This window comes from Cyprinus carpio, chromosome A15 (genome assembly GCF_018340385.1).
Source record: "Cyprinus carpio isolate SPL01 chromosome A15, ASM1834038v1, whole genome shotgun sequence".
NCBI lineage: Eukaryota > Metazoa > Chordata > Actinopteri > Cypriniformes > Cyprinidae > Cyprinus > Cyprinus carpio.
The window spans coordinates 22,416,092-22,433,300 of NC_056586.1; the positions used below are offsets into that span (position 1 = coordinate 22,416,092).

The 17,209-nt window shown below is 37.2% G+C and overlaps 1 protein-coding gene and 1 pseudogene across 1 annotated transcript; one reads left to right on the forward strand and one right to left on the reverse strand.

Annotated features, from left to right (window-relative positions):
- Positions 1 to 3,377: 3,377 nt before the first annotated feature.
- Positions 3,378 to 9,951, reverse strand: LOC122134574 (annotated as a pseudogene).
- A 1,021-nt stretch (positions 9,952 to 10,972) lies between these two features.
- On the forward strand, positions 10,973 to 16,659 carry LOC109111622 (protein MB21D2). The gene is made up of 2 exons (XM_042771571.1): positions 10,973 to 11,331; positions 14,783 to 16,659. Exons 1-2 carry the CDS (start codon positions 11,106 to 11,108, stop codon positions 16,054 to 16,056), a joined length of 1,500 nt encoding a protein of 499 aa, XP_042627505.1. The 5' UTR covers positions 10,973 to 11,105; the 3' UTR covers positions 16,057 to 16,659.
- The last annotated feature ends 550 nt before the right edge of the window (positions 16,660 to 17,209 follow it).

Genomic DNA, 17,209 nt, shown 5'->3' on the forward strand with positions numbered 1-17,209 from the left:
AAACACCATCGACGCCCATCCTGAACGAGCAGAACTATGCACAAACAAGCTCAGTTCAGATCCTTCACCAAAATAAGAGGGATCATACAAAATGCATGTTATTTTTTATTTCTTACCGTCCTGAAATAAGATATTTTACAAAAAAGTTGTTTATACTAAAGGTTCAAAAGGTCATTGATGCTCCAGAAGGAAACCTGATGCATTAAGCAAGCCAGGGTGGGAAAACTTTTGAACAGGATAAAGATTGTGTACATTTTTCTCATTTTTGTTCATATATGTCATATCGCCCTTTAGGAAGCTATAGTTAAATGTTTTCCCGGAAGGACAAAAATAAGTAAAACTTACCCTGTTTGGTTCAAATTTCAAAGTGTGTTTGAAACTTATTTGGCAAAATCCTTTAACATTTTGTAGATTCTGCAAGGTTTATGCAAACTTTTGACCACAACTGTTGATTTTTTTATTGGATTTCTTTTTTTTTTTTTTTTGAAGCACCAGAACACAAATAGAACCAGAAAAGAAGGCCGAAAAACTCTATAAGCAAATTTTTTATTAAAAAAAAAAAAAAATGCATTTATTTGCATGTTTCCTGAAAATGAATCTATTCATTAGATAAGAGCCAGGTTCAAAATTCTGAGCTTTGTGATATATTAGAGGTTTTTGGATTTTTTATTTTTTTTTAATCAATCCATAAATCAGAATATACTGTCAACAGACAGAAAATGTTAGGAATGAATCATAATAAAATCAGTAATTTATAACAAACCCCTCTATAAAAACCGGGAAATAAAATGGAGGAAATGATAAACTTCTAAGTTTGGTGTGTATTTGGGCTGCATTGCAGTGGTTTCGAATTAACTGTAGTGTACTGCCTTCATTGGGGGTAAAATATCAAGAAATTTGATAGAAATGTTAGTGAAGCCCCAAACATCTATCACAATTTAGATATCATCCTAACACATCACAATTCTGTGAAATATCTTCAACGTTGGTTTTTAAACTGGAAAAAATAAACACTTTCTCAATAATAACATCCAGGGTTATTATTATATCCATTATAGAGAAAAAAATAGGTTCTTCAGGCAGATATTATTCTAAATGTAAATATTAATATCATTAAAAGATCATATCAAGCTACTTTGCGAGAGTGCCAGACGTGTTTTGTTCTGAATTGATCAAATCATGGACTTCAAACTCTTGTGAAGAAAAATCAAATCATGGGGTGGATGTAATTTACTTAATTCATCTATCTAGTAATCTATAGAAAGGTATTAAAATCTCAATCTTAATAAACGAATAAAGCCATTTAAGAACCAATATTATTTTATAATATCATTGAGATTTTTATTCACATTTCAAATTAATTTTTATGTTTATTTTCATTTTAATTTTTGGATAAGTTTTAGTAATTTTCTTGTGATTTTGACATTTAAAGAAAAAATTATCCACTTTTATTGCAGTTTAAGTTATTGCATCAGGTTAAACTAAATGAATTTTTTTAATATTTTATTTCAAGTAACAAAGGTTTTTATGGTTTTAATATTATTTTAGTTTTACCTTTACTATTTAAACTACAATTAGAACGCAAGAAGATACACTGATGTGAAGACTAAAAACATATTAGCAACATATTAGGGCATTGATACTAGTGAAGTTAACATTAACTGCTTCAGCATAATTCAGTTTGAAACCTCAGTTTAAAACCTAAAGTACATTCATAAATTCTACTGATCATTATCCTGATGAAATGAATATTATACGCACCTGTGTGGCTCCCGGTGGAACTATGACCTAATAATGAAGAATAATTTGAAGTTTCCTCTGAAATTGTGACTTGTGAACAGGGTTTTCAGTCTATTTGAAAGACAGGCAAGTGTCACTGTGTTAATATTGGCTTTAGGTCAATAACCCTGAAAAATCAAACCCTCTTCAAAACAGAAAAAACAAACAAAGAAAGAGAGAGACAGACAGATGGCCTTCTTTCCAGATGAGACTCATCTCTTGATTCAGGGTCATCTGAGTGTTTCACACACTTCACACGACACGGGACACGGATTACAGCATTATCAACCGCAAGCAAACACAAACTGAGGCTTTATTCCACTCAAGTGCTTAAAAATGCATTTTGAAACGTATACTACTTTTTAAAAGTCTGGGGTGTTTTTGAAAGAAGTCTCTTCTGCTCACCAAGACTGAAACCTAAATTAAAAAAAATTAAATATTATTATAATTTAAAATAACTGTTTTCTGTGTGAATGTCTGTTAAACTGTAATTTATTTCTGTGATGCGCAGCTTTATTTCAATCATCATTACTCCATCTTCAGTGTCACATGATCTTCAGAAATCATTTCTAATATGCGGATTTTACTGCTCAAGAAACATTTCTGATTATATCAATGTTGAAAACAGTTGTGCTGCACGATATTTTTGTGGAAAGTAGGATTTTTATGAGTCGTTTTGCTGCATATAAAGTTCTAAAGAATAACATTTTTGTAACATAAATGTCATTACAGTCACTTTTCATCAATTTGTAATGTATCCTTGTTGAAAAGTATTAATTTCTTTCACAAAAAAAAAAAAAATCTTACTGACCACAAACCTTTGAACGTTTTAATCGGACCTTTATACAAAAGGAAAAAAAGGAAATGAGCCAATTTGTCAACAAAAGCCTAATAAAACTAACATTAGGCTTCACTTTATTTTGCTAAATATATTGGTTTCTTTTGAATTTTGGGAAAAAAATTATGACCTGGACATTCTCCATGAAACCCAAACTGTGTAATTAATTACACAAAAACCAGATGATGACAAAACGTGGTGTGACTCAGAATGAGTGCGATGGAAGCCTAACGAGTGATAACTGGAAACAGGAAAGAGACGAGCGATACAGTGACTTCATGAAAACATGAGTAAGTGAAAAAACAGACTCATTGTTCAAGAGCCATTATGATACCATGACTGTTACTGAACTTTGGTCGATCTGAGGAAAACAACACTGAAACGGGTTTTCTATACTGACGTATAGCGCAGGTGTGTGTGTGTGGTGTGTGTTATAGATGGTTAATCATTCACATTTAACAAGGACCAAAGTCTCCGTCCGGAAACTTAGAAAATAAAACAATGCAAGCAGAACATATTACACGCAATTATAGGAAATAAAACAAAAGCTGACACCTGATCATTCCTAACAACAGATTTGTAAATAATTTTAGTATTCAAAATGACAGTCCACGGACTATTTTAAACATTTAAGTTTCTGTACACTGTGTCAAATGTCACTGAAACATATAGTGACCTTAAAGCTGTGTGCTGAAGCTCCGCCCCTTTAGATGCATTCTAGCCAAGAGGGCAGAGCTACTTGGACTCAAATTTAAAAATCGGAGGCGGAGCATAATGACATCACAGTAGTACCACTGTTACTCACTGAACTCTCTCACAGAATAATCAACACAATATGAGCTTCGAGTGTATGAATATCTCAATCTGTGTCCATTTCTCAATCTTGTTTTTTTTTTTCTCCATGTCACCTGCTCAGCGTTTACTCATAATGCATGGCTCTACATCGAGCCGTTGCACACCAGCGCCCGGTCCTCTCGTTCTGAAGTCATGCCACATCTTCACCAACGGCTCTCTGTTCTTCCAATGAGCTCGTGACCGTAAATTATTATACCAGCTAGAGGAAGAAAGAGAGAGAAACTATTCACACATTAAGCACAGAGAGAGAGTGATGCTTGTCTTTGCATGTTTAACAGCTGGAATAAGATGATCCATTAAGAGGTCAACCGAGAACACATCAACCATTCACACTTGCTGCTAAAAATGCATCTCAGATATATCCCATTTCAAGGCAAGGGTCCCTGATTTATTATATTTAACTGAAACTATCCCATAAAAAATATATTTTTAGTTAACTTCAATAAAATAAACATCAACTGAAATAAAATATAATTGAAATTTATTATAATATGCAACATTTCTCTCTCTCTTTTTTTAAAACTTTTTTTTAAGTTTAGCTTTAAATACCAAACAAAAACTAAAAAGAATGAAATTTAATTAAGACTATATAGACATATTTAAAAAAAAAAGGATAAACACACAACATGATTACTAAAACTTTAACTAAAATTAAAGTGAAAACAGAAAATTGAAAAATAATATTAAATATCATAAAATATTAAACTATAATATTCATGTATATATAATATATTATATCATGATACTTTTGTCATTTTTATTATTTTTTGTTTGTTTTTTAATATTTCTATTTAGCTTTTTTTTTTAAGTTTTTAGTGAGTTGACTACTTCATCTAAAACTTTTTTTTTAGTTAGTTGCCAAGGCAACATATCTAATTTTCACTTCAGTTTTTTTTTTTTTTTTAGGTTTTTCATCTAATGTTAAAATTTAATTTAATTTTCGCTTTAATTCTTTTAACAAAAAACATAATTAATAGTTCTAGTTAACAAGCACTTTACTTTCTCCTTTCAGCTAGACAGATGTAAATATAAGTGAAAGCAGAGACATGTTACTCACATGCCGAATAAAGCTCCGCCTAAATGCAGCGTGATCGAAAAAAAAACCGCCATCCCAGAATCAAGCCTGTGGTATCCAAGGCGACGATGGCCTTAAGAGCCTATTGGCAGGAGAAGATCATGAGAATGTGGCCATCATTGCTAAACAAAAACTCTCTCTTACACACACTTACACACACACACACACACAGACTCACGTTTCCGGCGGTGAAGGTGTACATGGGGAGGAAGATGATGGCCAGTTTGGCTTCAGGCATTTTGGTGCCAAACAGCTGCTAGGACAGTCATAATGGCCCCTGACTGACACAACACAACAATCTGTTTAAGACATTCACATGAACACTGATAAAAACCTGAAATGTTTAATCTGAAAACACACTCACCGCCCCCAGTGATGGACCAAACCGACCCATCGCTGTTTTACTCACATAACTGACAAACGTCGAAATCACACCTGAGAACATGGAAACAGAAAGATGAAATCCAAATACACAGGATGAATTTATAGGAAGTAGGATGATTTGTGGAAATCTGAAAACTCGTAAAATGATACAGACCTGCGGAGAGGTAGTTTTTAGCGCCATGAACTGCTCTTTGCCCATCATGTTGACGATGCTCGAAGAGAAACTCCACAGCACGTACATGTTGGCAGCCATGTGAAAGAGAGAATAGTGACTGAACGTGGGACAGCAGCATGGGCCCACACAGAGCCTCTGAAATCAGATCAAACATCCAGATTAAATTACTGCATAAACTAGATCACAATCCAGATTAAATTACTGCATAAACTAGATCACGATCCAGATTAAATTACTGCATATACTAGATCAGAATTCAGATTAAATCACTGCATAAACAAGATCAGAATTCAGATTAAATTACTGTGCAAATCAGATCACAATCCAGATTAAATTACTGCATAAACCAGAACACAATCCAGATTAAATTACTCCATAAACCACAACACAAACCAGATTAAATTACTGCATAAACAAGATCAGAATCCAGATTAAATTACTGCATAAACCAGAACACAATCCAGATTAAATTACTCCATAAACCACAACACAAACCAGATTAAATTACTGCATAAACAAGATCAGAATCCAGATTAAATTACTGCATAAACAAGATCAGAATCCAGATTAAATTACTGCAATAAACCAGAACACAAACCAGATTAAATTACTGCATAAACTAGATCACAATCCAGATTAAATTACTCCATAAACCAGAACACAAACCAGATTAAAGTACTCCATAAATCAGATCACAATCCAGATTAAATTACTGCAATAAACCAGAACACAATTCAGATTAAATTACTGCATAAACCAGATTGCAATCCAGATTATATAACAGTGCAAACCAGATCAAAATGCAGACTAAATTCCTGCATAAACCAGATCAGAATCTAGATTAAATCTAATGGCACTGTCATGATGAATGCCATCAAAACCTCTTACTATTTATATACTATCACTGTATTTATTAATATTTTGATTTAGCTTGTTATATTTTTCATTTCAATTGTAAGTAATTTTGCTATGTGCTTTTGTCATTTTTATTAGTGTGTTTGTCTATTATATTAATTTCTATTTAATATTTCTATTTAGTTTAGTATATTTCCTGTTAATAATTTTAATCCTTCAATTTAACATGCTAGTCTTTACAATAAAATGTAAAGTCAGACTTTAAGCCTAATCAAGCCTACACAAAATTCCTAATTTTGAGGCGACGTAAACAAGAGTCAGATGCAGCACATTATTAAAGCCAAACGGATGAGTGGACTCACTGGCGGAGGAGGGTTAGATGTGAAGTACTTGACCATGGTGCGCTGCAGAGAAGGAACTCGCCAACAACAAACACCAACGCGTCGCGCTGCAATGATGCCTGGGAGAGAAAGATTGGTTCAGAGCAACAGTGCACACTGCAGCATCTGTTTACTTAAGTAAAATTACATTAAATACATAGTCTCCACAATCTATACTGCTCCATCTGGGTCCGGGTCATTCAGACTAACCCGCTGACGGTTTTCTGTCCATCACTTAAAACTGTTCCACCACTGGGGCACCTGCAGAACAACATACGTCTATTAAACACCAATCGAAAAACAGAAAGGGCCAAGAAACAGACACACACCTGCTTGCCCAAACCCGCGGGTTTCTGAGGCCGTTTGCGTCGCCAACCAGCCCGCTTGACATCATCAAAGTAACTCTGTACTCGTGATTTCAGACTTTGCGTACTGCCATATCGCCGCTCCCCCGAACGAGCAACCTGGAAACGAGCTGGAGTTACTACGATATTCTAAAAGATCATAATCCACACACATATTGGACCTTATTCTTGTAATACAGATATTTTAATTGTCCTCACCGAACTGAACAGTTAAAGTATAATGACAAAAATGTTATGCACATTTCATGAGGCTCAGTTAAATTTACCTACCCCTATAGTGAAACCACCAATGGTTTGACCAGTCTGCCAAATGACCTGGCGGGAAGCGTGGGGTGGGCGGGTCTGGAGCAGGAGCCTCGCCCTTCTTGGTGGAGGATTTCAGTTTGCTCCACCTCTTCTGCCACACCCTTCTTTGGCTCCACCCTCTTTGCTACTTTGCGGAAGCCACACCTCTGCTGTGTCTGCAGAGTGAATCTATTTGGAGCAAAACAATGATAAAATATTGCATTTATATCGATTTTTCAACGGACGTAACGAGGAAAAAATAAAAACGTTACCCAAAAATGTTATCTTAATTTATAAAGACTTGTTTGATAAAAATTTAACCTTGAGAGAACTTATAAACAATATATTTAATACATTTATTTTATATAATTTTAATGTGGGAGGGGACTTGATTTGACTGGATCATTCAATGTATAATATAAGATGTAATGTTTAATATATAATAATAACAACATCGCCTGCAGGGCCTTGGTTACATTATTAGGGGTTCAAGAGCGTAGCGCTGAAACCTTGCTGTAATCGTTAGAATGGCCAAGGATCAGTAATCTCCACCTAAAACTGGTCAAGCAAGACCAAACCGTAAGTCGTAGAGACTTGAAACTTGGACGGATGGTAGTACTCACACCATCTACAACGTCACCAGGCTCGGCCCAATCGTCCCAATCGGCCTGAAGGGGGCGCTACAGCGATCAAAAGTACAAAATCACTCATAACTCCTAAACCGTTATTCGCAGGCTCAAGTGCCTCATGTCGCTGGAATTTTTGGAAAAATCTACTTTTTGCGAACTAGTCCTAGGTTTTTCGCCCGATCGGACCAAACCAGTGCAGAAAGATTCTCTCGAGACTGAATATCAATATCACTCCTGTGATTAGTAGTATATCTCCAGCACGTGGTTCAGATCAGGATTGCCCGGTTTTCCAAACAAAACCTGCCCAATTGCTTCTCAAAACTAGTCCAATCGCGTTTCGTTCCGGGCAATAAAAATACACGTTTTTGGCAGGGTTTCCTTGGTAATATTCACACTTTAGGGGCTAAATATCACCTTATTGGTATTGGGGTCGCTTCAACCTGCGAACATGAAAAACAACCACAGACTACAGCTCTGTGTAGTAAATGCCACTCCACCTGAACCAGTGTTGCCAAGTCTGCGGTTGTTTTTTCATGTTCGCGGGTTGAAGCGGCCCCAATACCAATAACGTGATATTTAGCCCCTAAAATGCGAATTTTACCAAGGCAACCCTGCCAAAAAACGTATATTTTTACCCCGGGATGCAACTTTTATTTATCGGGGAACCTCCTGGAAACGCGATCGGGCTAGTTTTGGACTAGTTTTGAGAAGCAACTGGGCAGGATTTGTCGTGAAAACCAGGCAACCCTGATCTGAACGCACGTGCTGGAGATATACTACTAATTACAGGAGGGTCTTTACTGATGAGATGCGCATGAAAATCACATTAGATTTTTTTGCACAGCCCTAGTAAGAGCTCAATCTGAGGTCACATGAAAAAAAATGGCCGAGCTTGCCACATGGCGGCGCTTGGGAGGGAAAAAACATTAAAATGGCTGTAACTACACAACCATTCATCCGATCAACGGAAATTGGTATTCAGTGTCTTTGTCCAAAGTGCTACAGGTGTCCTTAGTAACAATTTTACGACTTAACGACCATTTGCGTATCTCAAAAAACATGGCCGACATTGGCCAATGGAGTTTGAGCACCTATTAGAAAAGTTAACGAGGTCGATCGGAACGAAACTTAGTGGAACGTTTGACTCTTAAGGTCTGTGAGAAATTTGAAAGAAATCAGCCACTGGGGGGGTGCTTGAAATATGTTTATGGCATTTTTCAAGCACGTAAATGATTGTAAATACTTTGCCTCTAGAACCACTGCTGTCAATCAAATCTCTGTTAAATAATTGAGAATATATAAAAAAACCTACTTTTGCGAACTAGTCCTGGGCTTTTCACGCAATCTCGAGAAAAAAAAAACACTGCAGTACAATTCTCTGGAGTCTCTAGGACAATAATTATCAAACAAATGTTGAACTTTACCATTTGGGTAACTATAACAGGGTCGTTTAGGGAAAAGGGGCGTGGCCAAATGCACCCAAAAGTCTATAAATCCTAAACGGAAACTCAAAAGTTAACAAAACACTAGGTGAGCAGATGCAAAAAGTGATTCTTAACAAGCATGCAAAGTTTCATTGAAACTGGACCACAGCTAGTGATATAAACATTTATCATAACAATTAAAAAAACGTCATATTTCAATGGCAAATACACAAAAGTGCTTTTTAAATCATTGATTTAGGAGGTTGCAGGCTGGCTATATAATATAAAACGTCTCTTTTTTCATATGTGCTTAAATGCCTTGAAGCGCTCGAACCCCGAGGATTATTAGAAAAGTTGTTTCTGCAACAAATTATTACATTTTGCCAGTTATTACTCATATTTTTTATTTATTACAATACATAAGGTCCATTCTTATTTCTAGCTCTGCTTAAATCATGTTTACATCTACAAATGCTTTACAATAGAACGCTTTTATAAGCGAAGAGTTGATCATTATCGTTATGTCTCTAATGACATTCATTCTGTTCAGATATGTGAACACTTTAAGCTGAAGCTTTAATGTCTGAGCTGATTAAAGCCACTGAAGCTGCTGTGAGGGGCGTGAGGCGCTCAGTCAGAGGACTGTCTGTTACCTGTTGGTCAGGTAGTGTGTGCTGCTTATGTCCTCTGAAACCCATCTGAACACTGAAGCCCTCAACGCCATCATCACTGCTGCGACGCCACTGCTGCTCATGCAGCGGCTGCTTCCGCTTCCGGCTCAGAGCGCGCGCACAGCTCCCTGCTGGAGGGGGACGCGCACTGCACTGACAGAGACCTATTTTAAAATAAAAGAAACCGTTCACTTTAAATCTAATCATATAAATTTACAATCAAGATTTAAAATTTTACAAAGTTTATAAAAATCACGTTTTGATTTATTTGCAAGCTTACATATTTGTTATTTTTTATTAATCTGTTAATTGGGTAAGCTTTGATCGTTTTGATTTTGTTTTTATTAATTTAGTCAGAGTTTATTAACTAACTAATTAATTTATTTGCACGTTTGCACATTTGTTTATTTTATTAATTCATTTATTTCACTCATTTGCAGCACAGCTGAATTTAATTATTTATTATTTTTATTGATTTTAATATATTTTACTTGTTTTTTTTTGTTTATTAAATAACTTTTTTTATTTGCAGCTTGGCTGATTTGTTTATTTTTTGGAAGAGTTTGTATATTTATTCATTAAATTATTTATCTGCATGCTTTCACATTTCTTTATTTTTATTAATTTATTGTTTTGTTTAGTAGTAAGTTGTTTTATTTTTTATTATTATGTTTTTGGTTTATTTATAAATTGATTTATTTATTATTAAGTTTGCGATTTTTTTAAATTCATTAATTAGGCTATGTGGCAGAGTTTTCACATTTGTTTTTTATTATATTTTTATTAATTGTATTAATTTCTATTTTTGTTCGAGTTAATTAATTTATTTGCATGCTTGCACAGTTGTTTATTTCACTCATTTATTATTGTAGCAGGTTCTACGCTTTTGTAAATGCAATTTGTATTATTTTACGATTTTTTAGTTTATCTATCAATTTAATTATTTCTATATTTTGCGAATTTGTTCATTTTTTTTATTCATTAATTATGTGGCAGAGTATTGACATTTGTTTTTATATATTTAATTGTATTAATTAATTGAGTTATTTACATGCTTGCATATTTGTTTATTTTACTCATTTTTATTATTGTATAAGGTTTTGCACTTTTTTAAAAATGTTATTTGTATTATTTTTATTATTTTTTTTTTTAATTAAAGGTCTATGTAGCAGGGTTTTCATTTGCATTCATGTTTTCTGTTATTGTTTCAGTTTTCATATTTGATGTTAGTATATTTTACTCCTTTACTGGCAGAGGCGGTGTTCCAGCACGTGCATCTCTAGTAAAGAAAAGAAATCAGCGTCGGTCTGCAGCTGCGGCTCTCCGGTGCGCATCACAGTACAGCGCCTGCGCTCCGCTGCTTCGGTTCCACCGTCTCCTCCTCGCGAACATGGCGGCGCCTGCGCTCTCCAGCCGGGCTGGTTCAGCTGGCAGCAGCCCCACCGCCACCCCGAACAACACCAAACTCGCCCCGCACTCCCCCGAACTGGACTTCAGGTCCGGAACCAGGATCGAGGAGCTCAACCGGCTGATCGCCGAATTCAGCAAGCACGAGCAGCGCGAGTACGACGACCAGGCGCTCGAGATCCACACGGCCAAGGACTTCATCTTCTCCACATCTGAAAGGGAAGTGCGCTTTTGCGCACAAAGCAGCACATGCATGCCATGCATCTGAAAGGGAAGTGCGCTTTTGCGCATTTAGTGCGTTTTTGCGCGTTCAGTGCGTCTGTTTGTCTTTGTCAAGCGCTTCGGTCTGGGTGTGTTTGCAGCTTCAACACCCTCAACTCGGGTTTGCACTGTTATTCAGATGCTTTATGTGCATGAGCTGACAAGTCAGGTAATCTGCTTGCTGTTAAAGCAACAAAAAATTATATTCTGCCATTATTTACTGCCATCATTTACTCATGGCTGTATGACTTTCTGTAATCACTGGAAAACAGGGAAATGAACAATTTCCAAGCCTCTCTGTATCCATTCAGTGAAAGTGGAAGGTCAGTAAGCTCCAGAAAGAGCAAAAATGCACTTTTGAAGCCATAAAATGAAACATTTTCAACTTAAAGCTATACATTTTCTCCTTAAATGGCATGTAGCTTGCTTCATTTGATTATCGGAAGGAAAAACAAGGCAAGACGTTACGAGAAAAAGCAAATATGAAAAGTAAAATAAAGAATAGAATTAAATGAAAATTATTTCAAATATGATAAATGATTAAAAACGTAAACAAAATCACAAACATGCAAATAAATAATTAGATTAATAATTAAACAAACGGCCAAACATGAATAACATATAAGCAAACCTGCAATAAATAAATGAATAAAATAAAAATAAAAAATGTGAATGACCAAAAATAAGATGCATAATAAAGTAAAATAAAATAAAAATAAATGCACAAACCCGGCCAAAATATGAACACATTAATAAAAAATAAAATAAATAAATAAACAAGCTTTAAGCATGCAAATAAAACAAAATGTTGTTTTTTGAAACCTCTGATTGTATACTATAATATATATATATATAAAAAAAAGAATTAGGCCCAAATTAGGCCTCTGACTGACCTGTTTCACTGATATATGACTTAAAAATATGCATCACATTAAGTTCAATATTGTTTATGTTAAAACTCTATCCAAATGCATGAAAAAGTTGTATGCAGTTCAAATACAGAAATCTTATATAAAATGGTTGTGAATTATTGGTTGTTAAAATTAAAATGTGTAACCAGACCAGCAGGAATAAGTGGCACCAAATTAGTGGTGCCGTTAGAAAGAGCATCACTGCATAAAAATAGCTCATAAAAGCTGCATTTATTCCTTAAAGAGTTAAATTCTCCGAGACGCTGAACAGAAGCAGTGCACTGTGAAGCAGAAGATCTCAGCAGCAGAGATCTGTCCAGACGCATGAGTGTGTTCGAGCCTCAGGGCCGTGCACTGACTCTCTGTCTCACGCGTGTTTACTCAGCCATGAAGTCAAACACGCGTCTGCGCTGCACGGAGAACAGTTTGAGGACAGGATGAAATCAAAACTGACAGTGTTTACTGACAGTGACAGTCACATTATGAAAGTAAAATGGGTTGCGATCGCTGCTGGGTCATTCTGTGTCGAATCAAGCGAAGTTCAGAAACGTTCCCCTGCTAAAATTTTTGAATCTATATGTATTTTTTTTTTTGGAAAGAAAAAAAATAATATGATGAAAGCCAAAGTATTAAATGCCATTGATTAATATTTACTGTAGAGGATTGGTCAAAAATTTTGATTTTCACCCTGAGAGATTACAGCCAAATTACCAGAGGGTAAACATGACTATAGAAAGATTGCTGAGCATCATATGTTATTTTTTACACAGAGGTTTGTTAGGTCTCTATAAATTTTGTTGACGTTAGAAATCTTGTGGCATTATATGCTAAAGGTAAAACGTGGTAACAAGCACTTTTCTTCCAAAAAAGCAGTCCCCCCCCCCCTTCAACGTTTGCATGCCTGTAGCTCAAGAATTATTACAGATCTCTAAATATCCTTTCAAATTTTAGTTCTTAACAAATTTTTCTTTTGGTATCTTTATTTTTAAGGCCAAACATGATTCAGTTTCAGAGATACGGGGATCTCACTGTGGCTCAGGGAGTCAATTGTTAAATTGTGCACGTTTTCAGTGGTCAAAAACCAAGTGTGTGTCACTTTGCACACAACTTGCTTAGTTTCTTTAAAAAAAGGAATGTCTGAAGAACAAATAATGTTGAAACTAAAATGTGTCTTGTTTCCATCGGAACATGCCTATTCCGAGTGCCAAAAAATTATTTTTGTGAAGTTTGCACGCCTCTAACTCAAGAAGTATGAAAGGTATCTCAATATAATTTCACATTAAACTTTACGTTTTGCTATCCTCAGTTTTAGGTCCCTATATGGTTCAATCCTATAGAAATGGGGATCTCAGTGCAACTCCATGTGCAAATTTGTCATTTTGAATCCCCTTCTACAAAACTAGTGGATCCTCCGTAAAAATTACATCCATGAATTTAATATTTGGGATTTCACACAGAATGACCCTGTAGCATGCTAAAAAATGATCAAAATCAACATTTTTAGCCGGGGACCTCTGGTAGAGTCGACACAGAATGACCCTGTAGCATGCTGAGCTTGAGTTTACTGCACTCTTATTATGATAGGTGCTCAAATTGTGGGCCTGAAGGTGTATTTCTGCATGTTGAACTCACTGTGGCCTTTCAGATGTGAAAGGCACACCACACTGGGTTTTTTCTGAGCGTCTCTGGAGGTGCTTTCTGCTGCTGACGGGAGATTTTAAATACCCCTGAGTCACTGGCTGGCACATGTACACTTCATCATGAGCTTGAGCTCAGGTGTGACTGGGGATTATTTTTCTTCAGGAGTCTGTGTGCTGTTTTGTCTGGTCTGGAATGTTCTTGTGTTTGTGTAGGAATAGTTTTATAGACTCTATTGCATGTGCTCTGTTTGCTCTCTCTGGTTATTGATTAACCTTTGTGCCAATTGCTTTATTATGAAATTTTGTTCTGTGAAGCAACACACTTTGTTCCCTTAGATTAGCAATTTTTGTAATATACATTTTACATTAAGTTAATGAGAACTGATGTGTAATAAATGATACTAAAGTAGGCTTTTAAGAGGGTTTCATGGGATTCAACCCTTTAAAAAAAACTATATATAATTAGATATATAAATACTCAATAATTTGAGTATTCTGATCATAATGTGATGTGTTTTGTAACTGTGTACGTACAACTTGTACATTCAACAAAGACATGAATGTTTCGTTTTCTTTTATTGTTATAAACTAAAATATTAGTTGGATTGATTTTATGCAAGCTCTTTAAATTCATTAATTTATTTAAAATGCAAAAATGTGTAAGGCATCACCCAAGCCTTTCTTGAATTAACGTTCTTTAGGATAGAATTACAATAAAATGAAAAGATGTCATGAAAGACTTCATTTTTTGGTAAAATATATTCCCTTTTACAAGGAAATATAGTCTGTTTTATCTACTTTGTAGAAGTACACAAAATCTGTCCTTCTCTAATGATGTAATTTCCTGTTTTCAGGCATGGTGCAGAAGTTGGACCAGAAGCTTCCGGTTGCCAACGAGTATCTGCTGTTGTCCGGCGGGGTCCGGGAAGGCGTGATAGACATGGATCTGGACGAGTTGACGGTGTACGCGCGGGGAGCTGATTACGACATGGACTTCACGTTACTGGTTCCTGCGCTCAAACTCCACGACCGAAACCAGCCGGTCACGCTAGACATGCGTCACTCGGCGCTCTGCCACTCCTGGCTCAGCCTGCGTCTGTTCGACGAGGGAACCATCAACAAGTGGAAGGACTGTTGCACGGTTGTAGACCATGTTAACGGTGGCCACCAATTACTTTTCTCACCCACGCTGGTGGCCCTAGACTGGTTCTATGAATCCATTAGCATGGTTCTGGCGGAGATTCAGAAGAAGCCGCAGCGCGGCGTCCCGCGGGTTGAGAAGGTTGAGCGCAATGCAACTGTCATCTCCATCATTTTGGGCGTCGGAGGCAGTCGGATGCTGTACGATGTGGTTCCAGTAGTCTCATTCAAAGGCTGGCCAGCAGTCGCCCAAAGCTGGCTAATGGAGAACCATTTTTGGGACGGGAAAATCACGGAGGAGGAAGTGATTAGTGGGTTTTATTTGCTGCCTGCTTGCTCTTCTACAGGCCAGAAGGAAAACGAATGGCGCTTGTCGTTTGCGCGCAGCGAGGTGCAGCTGAAGAAGTGCATCTCTGCGAGTCTCATGCAGGCGTACCAGGCTTGTAAAGCTCTGATTATTAAGCTTCTCTCTCGACCCAAAGCCATCAGTCCGTATCACCTGCGCTCGCTCATGCTTTGGGCCTGCGACCGCCTGCCGCATACGTTCTTGGCACAGGAAGATTACGCGGCACACTTTTTGCTCGGGTTGATTGACGACTTGCAGCACTGCTTGGTGAATAAGACCTGTCCGAATTACTTTATCCCACAATGCAACATGCTAGAGCATCTCAGCGACGATGCGGCCATGCTGCATGCACGCAAGTTGTCGTCCGTTCGTTCCGACCCAGCGGAACACTTGCGGAGCGCGATCGAACACGCAAAAGCCGCGTCACGACTCACGCTTGAGCTCCAGTGGCGTGGAGGAAGCTCAAACTTGTCATCTCCACTGTCCGACACCGGAGCCGATCAGCAACCGGACGACCGGCTCGCGAAGAAACTCCAGCAGCTGGTCACAGAGAATCCTGGGAAGTCCATCTCAGTCTTCATCAACCCAGACGACGTCACGCGACCCACTTTCGCATTGGATGACAAATTCTTTTGAAGCCACGCCTATTGATCTGACTGGGAACAAGCTCATTTTTGCATCAATGATACATTTTTCTGAAGCCACGCCCACTGATCTGATTGGGTGCTGGCTGCAGACAACCTCATGCAACCTTAATTTTGCATTGATAATTTTTTTTTTCTCAAACAACGCTCCTTGATTTGATTGAGTGCTTACTGGGGATGAGCTCACTTTTGCATTGATGACATTCTTTTGAAGCCACACCCCTGATCTGATTGGGTGCTTACTGCAGATGGTGTCACATGACCTCACATTTGCATCAATGATAAAGTCTTCTGAAACCATGCCCATTGATCTGATTGGGAGCTGACGACCTCAGTATAGCATTAATGATCAATTCTTCTCAAGCCACGCCCCTAATCTGATTGGGCGCTGACTGCAGAAGACCTCACTTTCACATTGATGACACATTCTTCTGAAGCCACGCCCCCTGATATGATTGGGCGCTGTTTTATTTTGTTTTTCTTTCTGTTTTTAATGAGTCCCAGAAGCAGGAAGCCGTGTGTTTTGCACAGCGCCAGAGATGTTAAACACTTCAGGCTCTGAATATGATGTTAAAAATGGACATGATGAGTCCTGTTTCACTGCTGCCAGTTTTGAAGTCGTGTTCACGTATCTTTGCCTTCCTTTCCTCCCCAGCCATTATGGACGCCCAGCTTTTACGGGAAGGATAGAGAGAGAGCGGAAGATTTATGGAAGGATTTGCGGGGGGGAGGGGGGGTGTGGAGGGAGGAACGTTCTGTGTGCATGGCTCGTGTGGAAAACAGGAAAACCCATAACTCCACTCAGAAGTGCAATTAGACAAAATGTGTTTTATACTCTTTACGTGTAAGTAACTGTAACATGATACTGTGTAAACACGCCACACATATGTTTAGACAAGGGTTTAAGCTACCATCGTCTCACAGTCACAACTCACAGAAGAACTTTATTCTCACAAACTGGGCACATTAAGACTCCAAAAATACACACAAACACACTCCCTGGTGATGATGGACGTGTTTGTTTCTTTTTTGTTTCTTGTTTGTCTCTTGGGGTGAATCTCATGAAACCATTTCCGTGTGACATTTTACCCCCCCCCCCCCCCAAAAAAAAATGTATAATTATATTTTGCATTAAGATTTTAAAA